At 40.5% G+C, this 25,171-nt stretch overlaps 1 protein-coding gene across 1 annotated transcript in view; it reads left to right on the top strand.

Moving 5' to 3' along the window:
• Nucleotides 1–15,567, top strand: part of ASB4 (ankyrin repeat and SOCS box containing 4) — a 75,800-nt gene extending 60,233 nt beyond the window's left edge. The window contains exons 4-5 of the mRNA XM_043873254.1: nt 11,946–12,059; nt 13,303–15,567. Coding sequence (XP_043729189.1) covers nt 11,946–12,059; nt 13,303–13,491 — 303 coding nt within the window. The 3' untranslated portion in view covers nt 13,492–15,567. The remainder of the gene's footprint in view (nt 1–11,945; nt 12,060–13,302) is intronic.
• The last annotated feature ends 9,604 nt before the right edge of the window (nt 15,568–25,171 follow it).

Raw genomic sequence — 25,171 nt, forward strand, 5'->3', positions numbered from 1 at the left:
ATACTTTTTTATGAGCAGTTTGGATGCAACCACCTTAGAAATAAAGTCAATTGGTCATATTCTCTGATAAATTGAACAATTTTTATTTAAAGTACAGTGATTCATTATTTTTAGCTAGGAATATCTACTTCTTAGTTTGCACCCATTTTCTGGATCGTACACACTGGTATCTAGATTTGGCTAAAACAGTAGGTATTAACAATCTAACCATAACTCAGCATTTTAAACTACATATGAAAGGGTTCCTATTTTAAATTTTTACCTCTGCTTTTTCACTCATAACTAGTGACATTCATCCTAGACTTTGCCATGCTATGCATATCAGGAATAAAGAAGCATAAAATTTGGGGGGGAGGGTGGGCGCCAGATAAATTTGTGACCGCCACTCACCTAAGAGTGTGATTTTGAATGAATAGCTTACTTCTTGAGCCTCAATTTCCTCCTCTGTGAAATGGATATGCTCTATGCCTTGGCAATAATATGCAGATGGATTACTTCACTAGAAAGTAATGAACCTTACTCATAGTACGTCACAAATATGCTCAGAGCCCAGAAGATGCTGCCAGACATATTTGTACTTTTTTCTGGAGTCAATTTCAGTTTTCGCAAGGACCCTCCCCCAATTCCTCATGACAGCCTTCATCCTGCATCTATAAATATCTTTCCCTTGGACTACCTCCATTTTTTTATCTCCAATCACATCTCACTCTTCATAATGGGATTTCTAGAAGACAAAAAAAAAAATCAGTCTCTTTCTAATATGACTCATTTCATAAAGCATAATTTTGTGCATATTTATGCTCTAAGGCCACCTTCCTTCCCAGAGAAGAGGATGGAGAGAGACCGAGGGCATGGAGGTGCCAGAGAGACATACCTTGCCACTTTATCCATGAATAATTATATCCTTCTCCTAAGGTTGTTTTAAGAATGAAACATGGTAATATTTAAAAAATGTTTATCATTTCTGGTCACGAATGTGTGCTAAGTTGCTTCAGTCATGTCCAGCTCTTTGCGACCCCATGGACTGTAGCCCATCAGGCTCCTCTGTCTATAGGATTCTCCATTAAATAAATAACCATTTATTATTTAATGGTTTAAATGGTTTAAATATATTATTTAATGGTTTAAATAATTTAATGGTTGCTATTTAGGCAACCATTAAGTAAATAGTAACTGTAATTGTTGTTACCATTACTTATCTGTTGAGCAGTAGAATCAGTTTTCCCAAGCCTGGTTTACCCACAGGGGTTTCCGAGGAGAGAAAATGTATGAGAATGCCTAGAGACTAAATGTTGAGTTTTATTCTGAAACCCCCTGCTGGTTGACTGTGGATAAAACAGGTCTCTGCAAAAGTAAGTTGTTCAGTTGCTAAGTCGTGTCCGACTCGCTGTGACCCCATGGACTGCAGCATGCCTTGCTTCCCTGACCTTCACCATCTCCCCTAGTTTGCTCAAACTCATGTCCACTGGGTCGATGATGCCATCCAACCATCTTATCCTCTGCCTCCCCCGTCTCTTCTTGCCTTCAATCTTGCCCGGCATCAGAGTCTTTTCCAATGAGTTGGCTCTTTGTGTCAGGTGGCCAAAGTATTGAAGCTTCAGCTTTAACATCAGTCCTTCCAATGAATATTCAGGGTTGATCTCCTTTAGGACTGACGGGTTTGATCTCCTAACTGTCCAAGGGACTCTCAAGAGTCTTCTCCAGCACCAAAGTTCGAAAGCATCAAAAGTAAGTAAAAGATCCTTGTCTCATTTCCTGGTAAGAATCACATTAGGGATTGAGTTGCTGCTTCCCATCCCCCCAGGAGCGTGGTGCTGGTGGGGTGGAGCCACAGGTGACTCCATATGGTGGAGGGAGAACCTGGTCCCATAGGATTGCTTGCTCCTGGCTCACAGATGGAGGGAAGTGGCTTCTGAAAGGTTTCCTGTGGGGCTGCTGGTCTGGAGAGCAGCCGTGGTCAAGCTAGAAACACACCCACCTCCCCTTCTAAAGATGTACCCAAGGGGTCATCGTGTCTTCCTCTTTAATTTTAGAGTCAAAGTAGTCTTCACCAATTAGGAAAGGTCTTTAAAATTTCCAACCTCAGACAATTGCTGCTTCAAAAAAAGGCATTCTGCCTGATTCCTAAAGATTTCTTTCAGTTACTGCCAAACTTTCTTGGCTAGACCTCTGGTGTGAGAGAATGAAAGCACTTCCTTCTGGGATTGGAGATCATGAGCATTTCAATTTTAGAAAGAAATCCTATCAGAATGTTACCCATGGAGGAAGGGAATGTGACTACACTGAAAGCTCTGAAATTGAGATGTTGCCCTCTGGAATTCTCCCCACGGCTTGTGGTGCAGAAAGGATTGGCAACTATCCGGATCTGCCTATGGCTCTAGACAGTAGAACATCCCTCTCCTTGACATGTAACTTCTTGAGGCTGGTAAGACAATTATGATGACAAACTGTATTGAAACTGAAGTTAATGCCTTTTTAAAAAGTGCCAGGCTATAGGGGACAGGTCTTTAAATGGAGTTTCTGTTCTCCCACAAGAAATCTTCCAAATGTGAGAAGATCTTAAGTCCTGTTCACAAAGGCAGTTTGCTGAGAGATAACAGCAAGGGAAGTAGGAAGAGGGGCTTAGTAACTATGGGTATAAGTTCTCATTTGGCCGTGTGATTTTGAAGTCCCTTAATCTTTCAGATCCAAGAGAAAACAAAGATTAAAAATATCAGCTTTCCAGGAATGTTTGGACAGTGAGTAAGGCATGTAAATCATTGAGACTAGTAGGTGCTCAACAAAATTTCTTCCTTTCCTTTTCCTCCCAAAATGTACTCATGGTCCACTGTAGGAGTCTTTCCTACCAGCCTTACTTTAGCAGCTTCACTCACCTGTAGAACAGGTACAATTCCATGTTCCAGGGAACACTCTCTGTGGTTGCCATCTGATTCAGTTCTGTTTTGCTCCTCTGAGTTCCTCTAGTGTGGCCATATGCTAAAGAGATTTAAGGATTCAGTTGGCTACTGGTAGATGGTTGGTATTTTAAACAGTTTTGTTGCTACCCGATAGACCGAATAAGAGAACTGGCCCCTTTCCAAAGGAAAACTAAAGAAAAACTATTCAATTTACTATGCAGATGCTTCAAAGTGATTTAGAACAACTACTCCACAGCTCGACTTTCCAAAGAGAAAGTCATCTTTACGACAAGTATGACTGACTCATTTATCCAGAAGATAAAGTGATTTGTTCTCTTGTGGATGGGGAATTCGGTTTCCTTATTTATAAGGAACAAGGTCAGAGCTGAAGATGCTGTCTTCCAAATACAAAACAAATTTGTAGAGGGTGTATTTCATTGAAAGCCACCCGTATGTAATTTATGTATAAATTACATAAGGGGAAAAAAAGAATTATAGGATCTGCAATTGCTTTCCGGGGTACAAAAGGACATTTGATTTTTTTTTTCCCCTTCAGCATAATTCAGAAGGAAGTGATACCCCAGGGAGCCAAGACTGGCTTTTCTTATAGGGCAAGAAAGACATTTTCTGGGGAAGGAAAATGTATGTAAAAGTTTGGGGGAGGTAAAGAAGATTTCTGTCACTGAACCGTTCTGCATATGAAGCCCAGGGTATAAGCAGTCTCTTTAATCATCAAGTACCTTTCTGCACACAAAGATATCAATATAAAAGGGCAGACATAGCTTTAAAATTTCTCTGCTGAAGTGGCTTACAGGTGGCACTTGTATTGGAAGGGTGGCAGGGAGATTTATCTTGAATCTGTTTTCTGATTTATGCTTTTAGGGGTCAGATGATGAGGGGAAGGGTCTTAAGGTCTCTCCAGTTGCCACCTTTTGTCCAACTCTTCTTCTAAGAAGGGAGAATAGAGACCCCGGGGATGTGCAAAAGGTGAAGTCTCCCAGGTTTGCAAAGAGAAAGCAGAAGCTTCTGCCTTCTGGGTCCACACCAGTCCCTCCTCATTTGGTGATCAAGGTTCCTGGGAGTCACCATAGAGTGATGATTTAGATTTTGCTTTCTCAAGCATCTCTTTTTTGTTGTTGCCTGGTGAAACGATTACTGAGGCTTAAAGAAGGCATGTCCAGCTGTCTTAGTTCTGGAAGAAGCTAGATATGTCAGCTCACAGAGTTGGGAGGCTGTCAGGCTAAAAGGAGCCTTTCCTGCTGTGAGAACCATCTTCTGTCAGCAGAAAACTTACTAATCAGTGTAAGAAAAACCCAACGCGGCAGGCATTGGGAGCTTTAGACTTTGTGTATCTCAATACTGCTGTTTAAGGACTACGTGAAATTTGTTATCCTAATGAAAGGGAAGTTATCTCCGTGTGATAATATGGGAGTATGCCAGGTGCAGACTGAAGCACCAAATGTGTGAAGTTAGGCTCCTGAACTACGAATGAATTGTATTCCTGTGGTAAAAAACCCTTGCCAGTGCAGGAGACATCAAAGGCCTGGCTTCAGTCCCTGGGTCGGGAAGATCCCCTGGAGGAGGGCACAGCAACCCACTCCAGTACTCTTGCCTGGAAAGTCCGATGGACAGAGGAGCCTGGCGGGGTACAGTCCACAGGATCGCGAAGAGTCGGACATGACTGAAGTGACTTAGCACAACATACATAACTTAGTTTGAACTGTTTCTGAATAGAGGCTGGGAATAGGGTTGTCAGACAAAATGCAGGCTGCTCAATTAAATTTGAAATTCATCAGTAAAAAGTAACTTTTAGTATGAATATGTCCCATGCATTACCAAGGCCATACTTATCCTAAAAATTATGTGTTGTCTGTCTGACATTCAAGTTTAACCTGGCACCCTACATTATTATTATTATTTGCTAAATCAGGAAACCCTAGGTGAGAAATAAAGAATGTGTTACAAGAGGAGAGTTAACTTTTAGCCACATCTCCTTTGTGTCCATTGTGTTGGCAGGAAGCGGGAGGTAAGGAATTCCTAAAGCCGGATTACCTGTACTGGGTGTGTGAGCATCGTGTCTTTAAGCATAAGCAGGGTGGTTTCCATGAAGAGTGAGTGTAGCCTGGGAATTCATGCAGCGCAGAAGTCAGTGTTCTGAATGGGCACCTGAACTGCGTGTGGAGCCTCCTGACAAGCTTTCTGACTTCCCCATGCTCTTTGTTTTCGGAATTCCTGTACAAGTATATTTTTTACTTGGGCCCTGGATTGATTTCACCTGGCATCTATGTCCTGGTAACTCTTAAATTTAAATCTTCATTTTGGAATACTCATCTGATTACCTGCATACTTTTCACCATGGTATATTCTTCCAGAAAGGATGTATCCGGGAGCCTTTAAAGAAGGCTGTATATAGATAGAGGTCTTGATGGATGCTATTTTCATTATTATTATTATTAACATCTTTGCATTAAAAAGGGGATTATTTTGAAATTTCAACAAAATCCAACCTATAATTACTGTAATGATTATAATAAAGAATGTTTCTTGTTCCAAATATCTGTGTAATAGGATTTGTGTCCTTAAACTATTCATTTCACTGGTCATTACTTAAGGATTAAAATAAGGTTATCAGACTGCATTTGAAAGGACACTAAACTCAGATGAAGGCCGAAAACCATGCTTTCTCTTTGTGTGCCTCTCTGGGTTTCAATTTCCTGATCTTCGAGTTAGGGGTATTAGATAATCCCTAGGCTCCTTTGCAACCCTCACAGTCTCTGATACTGTTAGGGTAGCTTATAAACCAGTGTTCAGAGCCGTCCGTCAGCCTCAGGTTTTGTCTGCCTCTTTTACATAGAACTGCATATCTGCCATTCTCATCCCAACTACAGAAAAAATAGTGGCCACATCTGCCTCAATTTCCCAAGATCAAGGTCCTGGAAGAATTGCCTCCTTACCTTGACAGCCATGTACCCATAGAGAAATCCTTCTAGTTAACGTTTTCCATAGACTCAGAAATGCTGACCCTTCAGAGGTCCCGTAGCAATGGATGTCTGACTCCAACCCTTAGGATTGATGACACAGGATTATTCTTTATTTATGTAGACCTGGCTGAAATATTGTCAGCAGCTCAACTTTGTGCACTGAACCCAGAATATGTATGTGAATGGATCTTCTCATTAAACTAGTATTTATGTTGTGCACATTTGGGCCTCACCACCGGGCAGGATGATTCTGATGCCTTAGCTGGTTTGGAGTTTCGGTATGCACATTTAGTCTGCACTGGCTTATGACTGCAGTTCTTAAATACAGGGATAGTTGAAAGGAATTGTGTGCTAGAACTGGCTTGCTGTGGCTTGCGAAAACTGATTATTAAGTTATCAAGAGTTTTGTGAGTTGATTGTTAAATGCAACCATTATTAAAAATCAAGTCATACCAACCTACAACAAATCATATTAAAAACAAAAACTCAAAATGTATTATTAATACCTCCTGATTATTTTACTATGCATATCTATGTTCTTGATATTATTTGCATATATGGGAGCTGTTTGATGAAAACATATCATGATGCTCCTGTACACCTCTTCCCTACCATATATTCAGAGACCTCATGTTGGTCACTTTACATAGGCCGTGATGCAAGTGTTTACACCACAGAAACCAGCAAATGTTACCATTCAGACCTTGACTTATTTCTTTGTTGATGTCTAAATTTCCAGAATTAATGGAGAGAACGTTACTAATGCAGATTAAACTTAAAAATGTGCGGTGTGTGGTGTCTGTAGCTCTTACATTGTGAATACTGCAAAAAATTGAGAAAATCTGCTTCCAGCATTCAAAAAACTATTAAATGCTTCTACGTAAAAGTCCTTATGTCATTGATAAATGAGTAAATTTCCAATATGTGTCTTCATTGTTTCTCATTTGTGAAGTGATTGCTACTTAGTGTAATAAAAATATCAACTGATGTAAACATAAGAACTACATGCCCTCTTCAGTTGCAGACACAGACTAGCTATGAATACAACTTATGTCTATACAAAATTGATATAAAAAAAGTTAAAGCATTTTGAGAGCACCAGTTGGCCTTGTGGAATAGAAAATATATCATATTGGGTATTTTATTATTTGTAAATTGTGGGCTTCACATTTTTTATATTAGCAAAACATAAACTTATATACATATAGATATATGTACTTTTTTTTTCATTTTTTTTTACAAAATGCCTGTTGAACATTTTCTAGCACACAGTTAACTTAAACCTCCACTTGGTAGAGCCCCTCTGGTTAGTCTATTTGTTGGGACTGACATAGTCCTCAGATGAAGCCATGCTTCCTAAGACCATACCATGTGAAGCAGAAAACGCTTTTGATAAAATTTCAATATTGATTTATGAGAAAAGCCCTCCAAAAAGAGGGCATAGAGGGAACATGCCACAATATAATAAAGGCCATATATGCCAGACCCACAGCTAACATCATATTCAGTCGTGAAAAGCTGGAAGCATTTCCTCTAAGATTAGGAACAAGACATGGATGGCCACTCTCGCCACTTTTATTCAACTTGGTTTTGACTTCTGGAGTCACATAGACCTCAGTTTGAATCCTATCTCTGTCATTTACCAGCTAAATATGCTTGAGTTTATATTCTCCCTGCCTTTGATTTTAAGTCTGTCGTGCAGGGATACTTATAGGACTAACCTCATAAGGTTGTCGGAAAATTCAGCATATATTTAGCACAGGCCATGGCACATGTAAGTTCTCAAAAATGGTAGCTGTAATTTTTTTTTCCTACATCCTCTCTCCTGCCTTTTAGGATTCATCAAGCTTCAGACTACAGTCCTCTACCTTTTCTGTTTATATCCATTTAGAGTGTAACTGAGCCTGACCAGCACATTCTTTGGTGATTCACAAATCTCCTCCGTCTTGACCTTCTCATTAGGGTATCCATGCACATTTTTAGCTAACCTTAGGACATAACATAAGAAATGCCTTCTGTTCATTGTCTGACCATCCTCGGATTACAATGCCCTTCCAGTTTTCCCATTTCCACCGGTGGTACCCTATTTGTGCTTGATCTCAGGCTTCAGAGCTGCATTCTATACTCTCTGTATCTGATTATTCATTAAACCCTACTTATTCTTTCTCGCAGCTTCAGTTACACTTCCTTCTCATGACTAACAGTGAAGCTGGCTGACAAGCCGTTTGGTGCACTCCCATCCCTTGATATCCTTGTTTTTCCCTTTGTGGTCATGGTGCTCAAGAGACACTGATGATCTTTTAACTAATAAGTTAGTCTTTTATTTTTTACTGACATATATTGCTCTTGAACTCTGTGAAATATCTGTTTCTTTTTCTCTTCAACTAGGTCGTAAGCTCCTTGAAGACAAAAGCAGGATATAAACTCAGAGTTACTGTCACCGTGCTTAACCTACTGCTCAGTAGGCTTCCCCGTGGGATGAATTGATTGAATATAACCCTTTCTTATTAAGAGTATGTTTTTTGTTGTTGCTTGTTTTAGCCACTAAGTTGTGTGTGACTCTTTTGTGACCCCAAGGACTGTAGCCTGCCTGGCTCCTTTCTCCATGGGATTCTCCAGGCAAGAATACTGGAGGGGGTTGCCATTTCCTTTTCTAGGAATATGTAATTTTCTAGATTACATAGCTAGATGTAAATATGTAGCTTCCTAATGCTTGTTAAGTCAGTCCCAAGCTCTTCAAGCTGACCTAGTTATACTGTCCGCTGGCTCCATCTTAGCCGCCCTTAACTTTATCTTCCTGGAATGGGCCCCTTAGTTAGGTGACCTTGGTACACACACGCACACACACCTGGGTATTAAAATGATCATCCTTCCATCTTAGTTTTGATTGCAGTCCCAAGACATTGGGTACTTACCACCTCACACTGAAAAAAATGCAATGCCTAACCACCTAAGAAGGACTTGTAAAGGAGGTGGGGAAAACCAGTTTTGTGACTTTTGCCCAATAACAATAGCTAGAGGTTCAGAAGGACCAGGAAATTAGGAAGAAAATTTCCTTCAAAAAGTTATTTAAGTGCAGAGCCATGCCCACTTTCTAATGGTAGGCATCCTGGTTTATCATGAAGGGTAAAACTCAGGAATAGATAATTAGAGGTGATACATCGGGCAAGGCATGGGGAGCATGCACAGAGCTTTCATGCCCTTTTGGAGCACGTTACCCTCCAAGCACTTTGATGTGCTCACCCACCTAAAAGCTACTTGAAACGCCATCTTTTAGGGAGTTTTGTTAGGCGTGACTGATGAAATCATTGGCCACTGGTGGTTGAACTCAATCTCCAGCCCCTCTGTCTTTCCCTGGTGGTAGAATGCAAGGTGTGTAAAAGTTCCAAGCCTCTAATCAAGGATTGGTCTTTCCAGTAACCAGTCTACATCTCGAAGCTCTCTCAGTTCAGTTCAGTCACTCAGTCATGTCCTACTCTTTGCGACCCCATAGACTGCAGCATGTCAGGCCTCCTGTCCATCACCAACTCCCAGCATTCACTTAAACTCATGTCCATTGAATTGGTGATACCATTCAACCATCTCTGTTGTCCCCTTCTCTTCCTGCCTTCAATCTTTCCCAGCATCAGGGTCTTTTCAAATGAGTCAGTTCTTCGCATCAGGTGGCCAAAGTATTGGAGTTTCAGCTTCAGCATCAGTCCTTCCAATGATTATTCAGGACTGATTTCCTTTAGGATGGACTGGTTGGATCTTGTAGTCCAAGGGACTCGCAAGAGTCTTCTCCAACACCACAGTTCAAAAGCATCAATTCTTCAGCGCTCAGTTTTCTTTATGGTCCAACTCTCTCATCCATACATGACTACTGGAAAAATCATAGCTTTGACTAGATGGACCTTTGTTGGTAAAGTAATGTCTCTGCTTTTTAATATGCTTTCTAGGTTGGTCATAACTTTTCTTCCAAGAAGCAAGTGTCTTTTAATTTCATGACTGCAGTCACCATCTGCAGTGATTTTGGAGCCCCCCAAAATAAAGTCTGTTTCCATTGTTTCCTCATTACCATGAAGTGATGGGACCGGATGCCATGATCTTAGCTTTCTGAACGTTGAGCTTTAAGCCAACTTTTTCACTCTCCTCTTTCACTTTCATCAACAGGCTCTTTAGTTTTTCTTCACTTTCTGCTATAAGGGTGGTGTTATCTGCATATCTGAGGTTATTGATATTTCTCCTGGCAATCTTGATTCCAGCTTGTGCTTCATCCAGCCCAGCGTTTCTCATGATGTACTCTGCATATAAGTTAAATAAGCAGGGTGACAATATATAGCCTTGATGTACTCCTTTCCTGATTTGGAACCAGTCTGTTCTATTTCCAGTTGTAACTGTTGCTTCCTGATGTGCATACAGATTTCTCAAGAGATAGATCAGATGTTCTGGTATTCCCATCTCTTTAAGAATTCTTAAATTCTAAGAGCCCCATTAAGAGTCACTTCATTAGCATAATTGAATGATGTAAAGGAGCTCCATTTAAGGAGCTCTATGTGTTAGGAACCAGAAACAAAGATCAAGTATGTATTTCCTATTATCCACAAGGACCTCCTTTCCAACTGCAGCTTGAAATAAGCCTATGCTATGGGAGAGGAGAGACTTCTGAATAAAATTTAGAGTTTCAGTTATTAAAGTAAAATCAACATTTTTATTACTGAAATGACATTTTTCTCCTTAGAAAATGACATTTTCTCCTTAGAAAAAGTTAAGTCGAAACAGGTGTGAGTCCTGCCCAGGGTGTCCTGTCAGAAATGGAGAAGGGTTCCAGGAAGTGAGTTAGTGTGCACAGGACAAGGGGAAATAATAAGGTGGTGTTTTCTTTGTACCCTTTGAAGCGATTCTGTTTCAACACAGCTGTTACGTTTGCTGACGCTACACATGTAGCCAGGTCTCTAAGGGCACGCAGGCAGGCGTGACTGCGGGACACGGCACACACACACCCCTTTCTACCACTTAGGGTCGGCACACACACACCCCTTTCTACCACTTAGGGTCTACAGTTGCAGCATCTCCTCCAAGGAGTCTTTCCTGGTTAGCCCAGATCACACAGCTCTCCTTTTTGGAATTTCTATAATTCCTGTTTTTCAAACCTAACACTTACATATGCGAACCATGTATATCTTCATTGATCTTCACTTGTTTCATTTATGTGTTTTTGCTTCTCATTCTTATATTAAGCCTCTCGCCAGAAACCAGTATATTTTACTTTTGGGGTATGTCTGCTATATCCATCCATTGTCATTGAATAAAGGTTGCATGATTTGTTGGTCAGATATGTCCAGATTTCATGGTGACATCAGAGGCTGGTTAAATATTGAGTTTAATCTAAAACCTAAAGCTAAATCTTCCTGTCTCCTGATGGAAATGCTGGCTACCTGGACTCAGCTTTCCGTTTTTGTTGTTGATGGTGGTGGTGGTTGCCCAATGAACTGTTGAACAGAGCATGCTAATGAAATAGCTAACCTTTGTGCAGTCTTTCTTTTATTGCTGAAGGTGAAAATAGCAGTGAGTGTAGTTTGGTATATGACATAGGTCCTCTTTAGGTGTTGCGCTGGGAAGATGCCTTTGATCAACGTTCATGCTACTCTGTAGTTTGTGTTACCTCATAGTCACCAGTAGGCTTAAGTTCTTGGTTTATGAATATTCAGCTTTTTGCTAATAAAACTTTCTATAGAACTAGAAGTGTTTCCCAGACCGCTGGAAGTGTATTTTGAGATCAGCCTCTCTCAAAATTGCTTCAGTTATGGGCAGGGCATACATTTCATCAGACTTCCACTTTCTTTGTTAGCAACCTCTTTTTTACTTTCTCCTGAATGATGAAGGAAATTAGTCTTATGTTTTTAATCCTCCCATCTACCACGGGAGCTGGCAATGTGTCCAAATACTCAAGAGCTTGAGACTTTGTCAGAGCATTTCAGGGCTGTAAGGAGGCTTATAGGTCCATGAAGTCTTAATATCTCGGTGAGTGGAATGGATGAATCATATGTGTGCATTAAACTAATAAAACTCTACGGTGTCTCTGTAGGTGATACAAGCCTGCCATTCATATCCCAAAGCAATTGAAGTTGTTGTTAACGCCTATGAGCACATCAAGTGGAACGTGAAGTGGAAAAGAGCCATCCCTGAAGATGACTTGGAGGTAAAGCATCCATTCATTTCCTCTGGTTTTTCACTCCACAGGACTTCCAGACCACAATGGAAGTGCAGGAAATTCTAATTTAAAAAAAATGGGTTTTGAGAATGCTTTTAAGAGTTTGAGAATGCCACTCCAATATGAGACAAAGGGTTATAAAATGCAGGTGTGAGAATAGATAAATAAATAGGTATGTAACACTTGGGAGCATCTTGGGAATTTCTCTATCAAGGGGCAAGTTGAACAATTATATAAAGTTGACCATTTTACTTTCTTCCCCATCGATTTCGATGAATTTAATAATAACAACAACAACAACACTTGGGATTGCTCATATAGCATTTTTACCAGAAGATTAAACTGTTTTGTGTAGATTATGTCACTGACTTTAATAAATTGCTTTGTATCGATCATTTTCATTCACTTTTAAATATCCTAAAGTCTTTAGTAAGCAGGTAACAGAGTATTAAAAACTGTGGGACTTCCCTGGTAGTACAGTGGTTAAAAGTCCATCTGCCAGTGCAAGAGGCATGGGTTCCACCCCGGGTCTGGGATGGATCCCTGGGATCCAGATGCTGCAGGACAACGAAGCCTGTGCACCGCAACTGCCGAGTCCCAGCTCTAGAGCCCTCAAGCCAAAGCTATTGAACCGCCACTAGAGAAAGCCCACACGTCACAAGGACGACCCAACGCAGCCATAAATAAATAAATAGGTAGATAGATGGATAAAATCGTGGCAAATATGTGTATAACATAAGATTTAAAAAACAAACTTTGTGATGACTCATGCAGAAAGCTTTGCAAAGCAGAGTCCTCATGCCACACGTGGACTTTGCTGCCTTTGTGAACCAGCTATTTCACTAGCCTTCTTTTCTTGGTTTTAGCCGCCACAGCTGTCCCCAACACGGGAGAGGCGTTGGGCACAGAGTGCAAAGCTCCCTGGGCTTAGAGTCCAGAGCTCCCTGGGCTTAGAGTCCAGAGCTCCCTGGGCTTAGAGTCCAGAGCTCCCTGGGCTTAGAGTCGAGTGGCTTAGCTGCAGTGTTATTCTGCTACTTACTAGCTGCCTTAGCTTTGAAAAGTTGCTTAACCTGTCTTAGCTTTATTATTCCTGCTTAATTTTGCCTCACCATCAGAGACTGTGAAAGCTGCCACTAGGTATGAAGCAGGGACTAGACGCATCAGTGTTGATTTCTCTTGGTGTAAACTGTGAGGCTTCTCTGACTTTAACGTGTCTTGCCTTCCTTTTCAGAGGTACTGGGATTTTTACCACTCTCTCTTCACTGTGTGCAGTAACTCTCCGAGGACTCTCATGCATTTATCAAGATGCGCCATTCGAAGAACGTTACACAGCAGATGTCACAGAGTAATTCCTTTGCTTTCCCTCCCATTGTCATTGAAAAAGTACTTGCTTTTAGAGCCGGAGGGAATCATTTATTAAGCCTTATGAGGCAGAAGTTCCCAATCCTAGATCTTTAAGTGGACTCGCTGGGTAGACACAGTTTGCATAAATAAAATGGTACTTGGGTTGATTATAACACTTCAGGGATGTAGAAACACTTTGCAAACACTGTGTCATTAATCCTAGGGTACCATGGTGAGGGGAAATAAACAAGAGGTAAAGTGAAGGTATTCTCAAAAATAAGAGCATATTCAGAAGGTACTAACATAACAATAATAATGTTATATTTACTTCGTACCTGTTGTCATTTTGTAAAAATTTTCGTATATTATCTCATTTGAGAGGGGACCCAGGTTTTCTTACAACCAATCTCATTTTCTCTCCCTTATCAGTGATAAGTTTACATTACCCTTCAGTTGCCAACATGCAAGGCTTTGTGATAGGCCTGTTAATCTTTGTGTCCTCCACCCTCTCCCACATAGCAGAAATTACTGTTGCTTGTTTTGCCAACCCCTTTCCCCATACCGAGCTCCTCCACTTACTTTCAGAGAAGAAAGCGTGAGCATAGTCAAAACAAGGGGGTCTTAGAAGCAAATGAGAAGTGAAAAACAGAGACCTATCCACTTGAAAGTCAAAATAAACATGTTAACGCACTCTCGCTGAGCCAAAGACCGGAGATGCAACGGTGAATCCCAAGCAAGGACTCCAGCCCTCCAGGACGTCATCATTTAGCAGAGGATCCAGACATTTAAGCAGGGAACTGCCACTCAGGGGCAAGAGCACAGATGCAGGTTCATTCTCAGTGCTTGCCTTTCAAAGTCATGTTTCTGAAATGAAGTGTGGTTTTCTTTGAAGCCTGTTGATCAAGAGAAGGGATAGTGTGAAGTAGAGGGGATCTCTAGCTGCTGTGAGTGTGAATGTAAAAGGCCTCACTTCAGTTTCCTGGCACATCTAGATATTTTTATTTTAGTATCATTTGCTGCATTGTACTGTCCCACGTTCCCTGGGGAAAATATTGCACACTTGATGGCCCCCATGTATGTGACAAAGAAGTTTTAGAAAATGTGTGCAAGGAAATGTATGAAAGGACTTAGGTTGGTTACCTCAGTCTTTTCATGTAGGAGACTGGCATTTCAGAGCATTTTAACTAGAAGATAAGGAGAATTTTGCTGGTGATGGCTGGGTGCAGAAAGCACGTAGAAACATTTTGAAAATAGTAGAAGTTTGAGAAACTTGGAAAGGCTAGTGTGTTAATCAGGTTTGTTAACAGTTTGCAGAAAGAGAAATGTAGATGGTTAACCTTTGGACTTCATGGTTTATGAGGCCACTTTTCACTTCACATATTTGTTCTTGCTAGTCACTTTTAGATATGCTCAGTGACTTTCAGCATTACGTTTTAGAGCTTAGAGCAGAAGTAATTAAGCACAAATAAATCTACTTGCCAGTTGTGAGCAGGATTCTTTCCCCAGGGATAGGGTGTATGTACATGTGTGTGTTTCTCCATCTTGTTGAAGTTTACAGGCTTGAGTGTTGAGTGGAGATGAAGTCAAATATTCCACTAGCCTGCCATCTAGACTGTGCTTCGCATCTTGGGATTTGCATCCTCCTGGTGCTGTGTGGGAAAAATAATGTAGATGCAATAATCTTTCTAAAGTATCAGTTCCACTCAGATATTTTGGGAGGAATATTCTGTACAAAAATGAGATCTGTATTATGGAATAGAATACTGTATATGTGTGAACTAGTCATATAAAACATGGCCCTTAAAAAAACAAACAGTTTACTTGCAGCAAGTGGTATAGAACACATTCTAGAATAGCCAGGTGGAGGTGTTGCCCCCCGCTGCCCCCAGTTTCAGGAGTATTCTGGAGAAATATTTGTGATGCTGACTTGGGCGATAATGCTGAGGCTGAGGATGAAAGGAGAGAGGATGTTCCTTGCATGGGGAAATAACGTTTCTCAGGCTCCCTGCTGTGCTTAGACGGTCTGTGTTAATCTAGTATATAATACAGAACAACTTGTTTTGGATGGTTTATTTGTAGATTTAAAGTTGTTTCTCCTCATCTCTGAACCTTCATTTAGAGGACTTAAATAAAGCTCTTCTCTTTCCTTTCATCTATGTGAGTTATCTGTTGATAAGACTTTTTCCTAACTGACTTCTCAGCAGTTGGACTAAAGAACTCTACATGATTCATTGCTTTCTTCCACACTGAGGAGAAAAAAGAGAATGAGAAGACATGCCTGTAAATAAATAATATTTTCAAAAGAAAGTAAAGGGTAAACACAAATAAAAACCAGGCGATTGCTTTGAGAACAAAAAAGTGTTTTAACAATAATAAAGAAATTGTGCTGAACATAGTCTTCTGTCTGTCACCCTCTCTGTCCTCTTGGGTTTCTAATTTCTTTTCATTCTCACCATTCAAGCAACCATGAGCAGGAACAACAGAGGAAATTATATCCTCATGATAGCTTTGTTAACTTTCTGTAAATAGTCACTTGGTGAGGAAGAAGATAGGTAGTAAATAGTCACCCGTGAGAAAGAATCTTTGAGATGAGGGGAAGACCACCCTTTCAGTTTTCCGCCTTCTTAGGAGCTAGACACACAAGTTCTATTTTTAAATCACCTAGTGTTACACCATCACTGTGTCCTTCCATCCCGAACCCAGTGGTTTCTGATAAAAAATACAGCAGTCAGAAGCCGACTATAAGGATGAAAAAAGTAACCAACCATTTGCAGTGGCTTATCAATGTTGGAAAAAAATAGCTGAGCCTTATATTTTTGTTACTTGGCTGATTGTTTTAAACTACACACTTTCAAAACTTTTTAGAAAAATCCAATGATTTATTTTTTTTGAAACACAGACACCAGATCTAGTATATGGAAGGAATTCACTGTCATTTTCTTTGGGGTATGAACAGAAGCAGTACAGTGAAGAGTTACAAGTTTGGCTCTGGTGCCTGTCTATCTACATTTATATCCACTCTCAACCTAATTTGACCTGTTATCTGGGGAAAATGACGTGCTTGCTCCCTGCCTCAGTTTCCTCACTTGTAAAGATGCAAATGGTGGTGGTACCTACCTCATAAAACTTTTATATGATCACTTTGAAGTGCAGGGAAGGAAAAGTTTAACTTGACCCTCTTAGGGTCCCTGACTGGGTCTGAAAGTTAAACTGACAAAGACAGATTAACAGGAGGAAAACACATAAATTAACTTAATATGTTTCACATGACATGGAAACCTCTATAAGGAAATGAAGACCCTGAAGAAACAACCTTGAGTGTTTTCGTGCTAGGTTTGATGATAAGTGGGTAGTTGTGTAGAAATATGATAGATGAAGGGATGTGAGGTCAGTGTGGTAAGCGAGGGGAAGCCTGGAAATCCTAACTCTTCATTAGGATTCTTCTTTTTTCATTAATTTTTGCTTTACTCTGTTGTGTTCATTTCTACTCTACAGCAAAGTGCCTCAGCCACGCACACACACACGCCCCTCCCTTTCGGACTCCTCATTCAGTCACTGCAGGGCGTGAAGTAGAGCGCTCTGAGCTATGCAGAGGGTCCTCCTCAGTTATCTATTTTATACATGGCATCCATAGTGTATATGGGGCAATCCCGATCTCCCCATTTCTCCCACCACCGCTTTTCCCCCTTGGAATCCATGTATTTGTTCTCTACATCTGTGTCTCTCTTTTTTTGCTTTACGAATAAGATCGTCTGTTCCATTTTGCTCTATTCATTAATGTATGATGTCTGGTTTTGTCTTTCTGACTTACTTCCCTCTGTACAACAGTCTCTAGGTCCATGCATGTCTCTGCAAATGACCCAGTTTCACTCCCCGTTTATGGATGAGTGGTATTGCATTGTTAGGAGTCTTCTTGATGTCCCTTTGTCTTAGAAGATAAGGGTGCTCCTTTCCTCCAGATTTAGGGAGAACACCTCCTGCAGAGGGTTTTATGACCTATTTCAGAGAAGAAAGGGCAAGGATGGTCAGAGTGATCTTCCTATTTTTGCTGTTTTCTTGAACTCCTTCAGTTTAAAATAGTCACTATGCCAAGGTGCCACATGTGGGAATGGTGTGTCTAGAACCCATCGGAGGGTTAAATTTTTAGTACATTAAAGAACACAGGACAGAGTATGACATTCAGGAAGGATTTTGCTATTATTGTTGGCCTTATTTCTGTCATATTCATTATTATTTAGGGAGAGCTATCTATCACTGAGAAACGTTTTCATAGAGTGAGGCTGCAGCTGAAGGTGACATGTGCTAGATTTCTGTTCACTTTTGGAGCTACTTGTTGAGCTGCTTCTACATACCAGACACTTTGCTGGCAGCTGGGAATCAACAGATGACCAGATAAACCAGGCCCCTGAACTTCTTGGGGTTTTTTGAGTTGGGGGCCAGAGATGGAAATAACACTGATGTAGAGGATTAGCAAACAGGCAAACTGATTAATTTGTGAAATTTTGCCCTTTTTTTAAGTGGGTTTATCAAGGATGAAATGACTCCTTTTACCATTTCCTGAAGGCTGCGGAATCACTTTATCATGTGGATAAAGACTGTCAATCAGCTGTTTTCATCTTCACTGAGGGAAGAGGAGGAAATTATCTTGGTAGCAGGAGGAGTGAAGATTGGCAATTCAGATTCCCAGCAGTGAGGGTTACTGCACATCAGAGTAAATGCCCAGGAAGGGTTGGAGGATTTAATTTAATTATTCTTTCACTTTCAAGGGTTTATTCAGTACTATTACATGTATGGTTCTGTGCAAAATATGGACAGAAGAAGGGAGTGTTGATCCCAAATTCCTGAAAGGTTCACTTTCAGTAGCTCAAAGGTTTTTTTGGTTTTTTTGTTTATTTATTTATTTATTTATTTTTTACTAAGTAGTAAGAATAAAAGGTATACAGTGGGTTTTTAAAAGTTAGATGCTATCTAACGGAGCTGTTTTTCTGTCAACCTGCCGTAAATGGTTGATTAGAAATGATTTTCAAAACCTGTATTTCAGTGGCAAATTGCCTTCCTCCTATATTTGTTTACACTTGTCACCAATAAGAAGCAGTACGTGAAATATGAAGAAACAACCTCCAAGAAGCAGTTGATTGTTTTCTTATTTTTTTTTCTTTCTTTTTTAATTTTAGCGACACTAAGTTGATTAGGTGTGCTGAAATTTCTTATTTAGTCATTGGTTTTCTCAGATAGAGGTATGCCTCAATGATATTGTATAACAACTATGCAAATATCCAGCCAAGGAAATAAAATAATGATGCTACCTTGTACTTCTTAAATTAAAGACACCAGTGGGTTCGTTCTTAGTGCTTAATCAAGCACGGAAGATTTGACAAAGCAGAACTACCATCATGTGGTGTTTTGGGTGGCTTTGAAGTAGAAGTTAGGTAACAGAGGTCTTCTCAAGCTCCAAGTGCCCAGTCATTGCCCAGAGTCACAAGGGAAGATGTTAACTCACTGCCCCATATCAGATTTCAGGGAACCTAAAAGTCTCTGATTGAGAAGAGGTGGAAATTAATGGAGATTATAATCAATTTAATTTAGGAAGCAAGACAAATAAACTCAGCTGCCCTTCAGAACACAAATTCTCTCTTTCCCCTGTTCAGGGTCTGGCAGGGTGACTTTAATGGGCTGCATTATCCAGTCTCCTTTCCCCTGTCTTCTTGGTTTCACTCAATGGGAAAACCATCAGGAGACTGAAGAGCGGGAGGAGATGGAGATGGGGACACCTCCTGGCCCCTACCCTGCTGGGCCTTCTCATGATGGTGGCTGAATTCCTTCCTCAAGGCCACAGTTCCTATGATGAGCCCTTCTCCTAAGCTGCTGTTCTCCTTGATGAAATTCTCTTCAGTCATCCTTGGGTGTGCAGTTCATTTCTTGTTGGGGTTTCGGCAAATGCATAAACCATGCATAAGACTGATAAGTCAGTGAGATCTCAGGTGGTGGTCCAGATGATAAGTGCTGTCAGGGGTGAGAGAAGAGGGGGGCCGCTGGGGACCAGTGGTCAGGCCAGTGGTCTTGAGCTGTGACCTGAAGGAAGGGAGGGTTGGGTAATAATTTGAGAAAGAATAGGGCAGTGGAAGGGGTGGAGTTTAAGGTGAGTAGCCTCTGTGAAGGGTTAGAACTGTAACATACAGTGAGCATTTACTATCAATTAGACAAGCTTGCTGCGAGTAACAGATGAACATTTGTTGTAGAGAGTGGAGAATGAGGTTGGCATGGTTGGGTGGGATCAAATCATGAGATATCTTTAACCATGTGGAAGCACTGTAGGAAATCAATGGAATATTATTATTATCATAATTATTCTTTTCCACCCCTATAGCTTTAACAGTAATAATCATTATGATACAACTACATAACATATATTTTATGATTTTCAGAGCATCTTCATGATGCTTAATAAATATAACTGCCTTTACCATTACCTTCAACTCTTCTCCCATGCCAAGAAAAATTTACAATTCTGAAGATTTAGATGTGAAAAAAATATAAAATATGAGATTAGTAAACTCTTTTCTTCCCATGTAAAACTCTCCAATCAAATGGAATAATTTACTGAAGCAGAAAGGAATGATAGCCTTGCATTTTTTTAAATATCAAAAAGCTTAAGAATTTTTTAAATTTGGAAACCTTTTTTGAAAAGGGAAAACTTTCTTCCAGTGCAAAAGAGGATAAAGGAACGGACACAAAATTTGGAGTTTGAGCACTGCTTATAATTCTTGCCACAGCAGCGTTCCAACTGGTAAATTGTTTACAGAAGCACTGACATAATTACAGCCCTTCAGGAACCCCAGAACTCCCAGTACTGCTGAAGTCAAAGGAACAAAGAAAGGCCTCTTTGTAAGGTGATTCATCAGGGAGAGCTCAGGTAGCAATGAATTGTTTCTAAGTAACTTTGGCTGATCCTGCGATAAAGATACATACAAAGAAACTGCAAAGCTTTGTTCCCATGCATTAGCAAAACAAGGTGACCTGGGAGGAAGAATCTGAATTTTGGAATCCAGTAGTTGAGTTTTAATCTCAACTGTGCTACTTAATATCTGTGTGAACTTGGGCTAGTTTCTTAACTCATGGGTCAATTTCTTTATTTGATTAACTAGTGATTAACTACCTGATTTGGGAACTAACTGAAATGATACATGTAAAGCTTCTTAAGCGTCTGGTGTTCAGCTGAACCCTAGTCAATGCTCAGATGGTGCGGGAGTCTACTGGGTGGGAGGCATTATGTAGAATATACCTGAGGACATGGAGAGCTTCTAAGACATGCATGGTATGGACCATGGGCTTTTTTTCTTTTTTTTTATTTGCATTTTAACTGCAAGGATTTTTTTTCTTGTGGTACCAACTCTGTGAAGCAAACTGTTCCAAGCTGACTTCATTAATGGTTCTCTGCTCTTGACTGTTTGACCTGAAGGAGGCAGTGTAGGAGAGTGTTCCCCCTACTGTGAGTCAGAGCTTTGGAACTACCATCAGGTCTCAATTCTAAAAATAAACTCAAGATGACTTGAAGACTTACAGATAACATATGACATCATAAAAATCCTAGAAGAGAACATTAGGCAAAACATTATCTGACATAAACTGCAGCAATGTTTTCTTAGATCAGTCTCACAAAGCAAAAGAAATACAAGCAAAAATAAACAAATGGGACCTAATCAAACTTACAAGCTTTTGCATGGGAAAGGAAACCATAAATAAAACAAAAAGACAACCTATGAACTGGGAGAAAATATTTACAAATGATGCAACCTACAAGGGCTTAGTTTCCAAAATATACAGATAGTGTAAACAGCTCTCTCTCTCTCTCTCTCTCTATATATATATATATATACATTTATATATATATATGTATGTAGGTATATATATATATATATATATATTTATATATACATTTATATATATATATATGCATGTAGGTATATATATATATATATATATATTTATATATATATTTTTTAAACACCCAATCAAAAAATGGGCAGAAGACCAATAAACATTTCTCCAAGGAAGACATACAGATGGCCAACAGGCACATAAAAAGATGCTCAACATCACTAATTATTAAAGAAATGCAAATAAAAACTATGATGAGGTATCACTTGACAGAGTGATACCTGTCAAGAGTATACCTCACAGTCAGAGTGGCCATCATCAAGAAGCCTACAAATAATGAATGCTGGAGAGGGTGTGTAGAGAAGGGGACCTTCCTAAACTGCTGGTTGGCATGTAAGCTGGCACAGCCACTATGGAGAACAGTATGGATGTTCCTTAGAAAAGGAAAGACAGAGTTATCATACGGTCCAGCCACCCCACTCCTGAACACACATCCAGAGAAAACTCTTACTTTAAAAGGATACGTGCAACCGCAGTGTTCACAGCGGCGCTATATACAATAGCCAGGACTTGGAAGCAACCTGTGTGCCCGTCAACAGATGAATGGACAAAGAAGATGTGGTATACATACACAGTGGGATATCACTCAGCCATAAAGAGAATGAAATGATGCCATTTTCAGCAACAATGGCTGGACCTAGAAATTACCGTTACTAAGTGAAGTCAGTCAGACAGAAAAAGACAAATATGATATGATATCACTTATATGTGCAATCTTAAAAAAATGTTACAAATGAACATATTTACAAAATAGAAATAGACTTACAGACGTAGAAAACAAGCTTATTACCAAAGTGGAAGGAGGGGGAGGGATAAGTAAGGAGTTTGGAATTAGCAGACACACATATAGGACATATAAACAACAAAGTCCTACTGTATAGGAAACTGTAAACAGGAAACTATATTCAATATCTTGTAATAAACAGTAATGGAAAAAAAATCTGAAAACTGAATCACTTTGTTGTACACCAGAAACTAACACAACATTGTAAATCAGCTATACTTCAATTTAAAAAGTTAAAATTAAAAAAAACTGCATCTCTGAAGAAAACCAAACTGGAAAGCTTAATGAAGACAAAAAGATCCACAGCAAGTTTCATTAATCTCCTGGTTACGGTTCCAAAGAAACCTGCTCTGCCCTTTGATCTGGGAATAAGGAAGAGGCCTTAAAACCATACTTTTCTACCCTGTTTTACATAATCCAGAGGAAAAATAAAATTGCAGTGAGTTTCTCTCCATGTGGCATAGAAATGGACAATTTCATTAGTAATTCCATTCATTTGATTTCTGTTTTCTGTCCTACTTCTTGCCCTCTCTCTCTCCTTTTCCCTTCCCTTCTTGTCTCTCATCCTCATTTTCTAGTGTCCTTGCTGCCTCTGCTTGGCCAGGATCTCAGTGTGGGCTATGCAGAGGCAATGCTGGTGAATTCCTAGGGACTGTCAGTCATTGATGACACCAGTATCTCCTGCAACTTTGCTTCGGGATGCATGAAGGTGATACCTAAGTCATGCAGAAACTGGGACATTTTGTGCTTCTTTCTCCCTGTCTAGTTCTTTGATTCCTTTGTTCCAGTCTGAAAGCCACAGTTATGGAGGAATTTGTTTTCTTCTTAGCAATAGATTACAAGTTAGAGATAAGGGTCAAGCTTGAAGCAAAAACTACCAAAGAGGTAATGAGAGAAGTTTCCGAGATGAGACCTGCATGCCAGAGAAGGGGCCTGGTCACCCGGCCTCGGCTCTTAGCATCCTACATACTGCTGGTGTCCTTGCTCGGCTCTTAGCATCCTACATACTGCTGGTGTGCTTGCTAAGTTGCTTCAGGCGTGTCTGACTCTTTGTGACCCTATGGACCATAGCCCGCCAGACTCGTCTGTCCATGGGATTCTCCAGGCAAGGATACTGGAGTGGGTTGTCATGCCCTCCTCCAGGGGATCTTCCCAACCTGGGGATCAAACCTGCATCTCTTACGTCTCCGGCATTGGCAGGCAAGTTCTTTACCACTTGCACCACCTGGGAAACCTACATATTGCTGCACCATCAGACACCTCTTCAGTGAAGTCTTAAGGTATTTCCTTTTGGAAGAAGCAGAAGAGTTGCTTCCTGAGATCATTTAGCAGGTAACTAGCCACATGGATGAACAAAGTAAGTCAGCCACAGTGGATTAGAATTCCTCTCCGCCACTCACTCCCTCTGAAACAGTACCTCTCTTTGCAACTAGGGGCAGTAATCACCTCATTGTAGAATTGATGGGAAAGTAAAAAAAATGAGCATGTTTAGTACAATGTCAGGCACATAGTTAACATTTACAAAGTGGTGATTATTATTATGATAGTCCTATCCTGCTTGTCTTTTCCAGCTGAACTCTGCAAGTTTATAAATGACTTGTGGGACTTCCCTGGTGGCTTAGTGGTAAAGAATCCACATGCCAATGCAGAATGCATGGGTTTGATCCCTGGGTCAGGAAGATCCCCTGGAGAAGGATATGGCAACCCACTCCAGTATTCTTGCCTGGGAAATCCCATGGATAGAGGAGCCTGGCAGGCTGTAGTCCATGGGGTCCAAAGAGTCAGGCATGATTTAGCAAGTAAACAACAACAACAAAGTGACTTGTAAACCCCACGCATGTTAGAAAAGTTTACACACACACACACACATCTAGCAAACAGGTGAGCAGAATGTATGGATACATCTGTTCAAGAACACGCCATCAGCATGTGTTGCAGTGCACAGGAGGAAATCTGCCCATTTCTAAACATAGGACACATCTAAATAAATCTATAGGTCCTCTCGCAATGTGTTGATATTTGACTTGGTCTTCAATAGTCCTTACATTTTCTTTTCTGCCTTGGGACAGGGCTGACTAACTCATTGAACATGTTCTGCCTCTATATGTATAGTTTACCTTTCTTATTTAGATATTCAGTTCAGTTGCTCAGTCATGCCCGACTCTTTGCAACCGCATGGACTGCAGCGCACCAGGCCTCCCTGTCCATCACCAGCTCCTAGTGTTTACTCAAACTCATGTCCATTGAGTTGGTGATGCCATCCAACCATCTCACCCTCTGTCATCCCCTTCTCCTCCTGCCCCCAGTCCCTCCCAGCATCAGGGTCTTTTCCAATGAGTCAACTCTTCGCATGAGGTGGCCAAAGTATTGGAGTTTCAGCTTCAGCATCAGTCCTTCCAATGAATATTCAGGACTGATTTCCTGTAGGATGGGCTGGCTAGATCTCCTTGCAGTCCAAGGACTCTTGAGCGTCTCCTCCAACACCACAGTTCAAAAGCATCAATTCTTCAGCACACAGCTTTCTTTATGGTCCAACTCTCACATCCATACATGACTATTGGAAAAACCATAGCTTTGACTAGATGAACCTTTGTTGGCAAAGTAATGTCTCTGCTTTTTTATATACTGTCTAGATTGGTCATAGCTTTTCTTCCAAGGAGCAAGTGTCTTTTAATTTCATGACTGCAGTCACCATCTGCAGTGATTTTGGAGCCCCCCCAAAATAAAGTCTATCACTGTTTCCATTGTTTCCCCATCTATTTGCTATGAAGCGATGGGACCGGATGCCATGATCTTAGTTTTCTGAATGTTGAGTTTTAAGCCAACTTTTTCACTCTACCTGGTGCTTAAATTTGAGCTCTCTTGAGTTGGCAGAAGGGTGGCATGTCCCTTTTCCCATCTGTGGCAGGCAGTTCTAACCAGTTGAGACACTCTCTCCTGTTGAACACAGACTCAGCCACTGAATGCTCAACACGCCGTGTAGACCGCCACTGCCAGTGCTTGCAGTTGACAGGCAAGATTGAACTTTCGTCAT

The sequence above is a fragment of the Cervus elaphus genome, chromosome 18 (genome assembly GCF_910594005.1).
Source record: "Cervus elaphus chromosome 18, mCerEla1.1, whole genome shotgun sequence".
Lineage (NCBI taxonomy): Eukaryota > Metazoa > Chordata > Mammalia > Artiodactyla > Cervidae > Cervus > Cervus elaphus.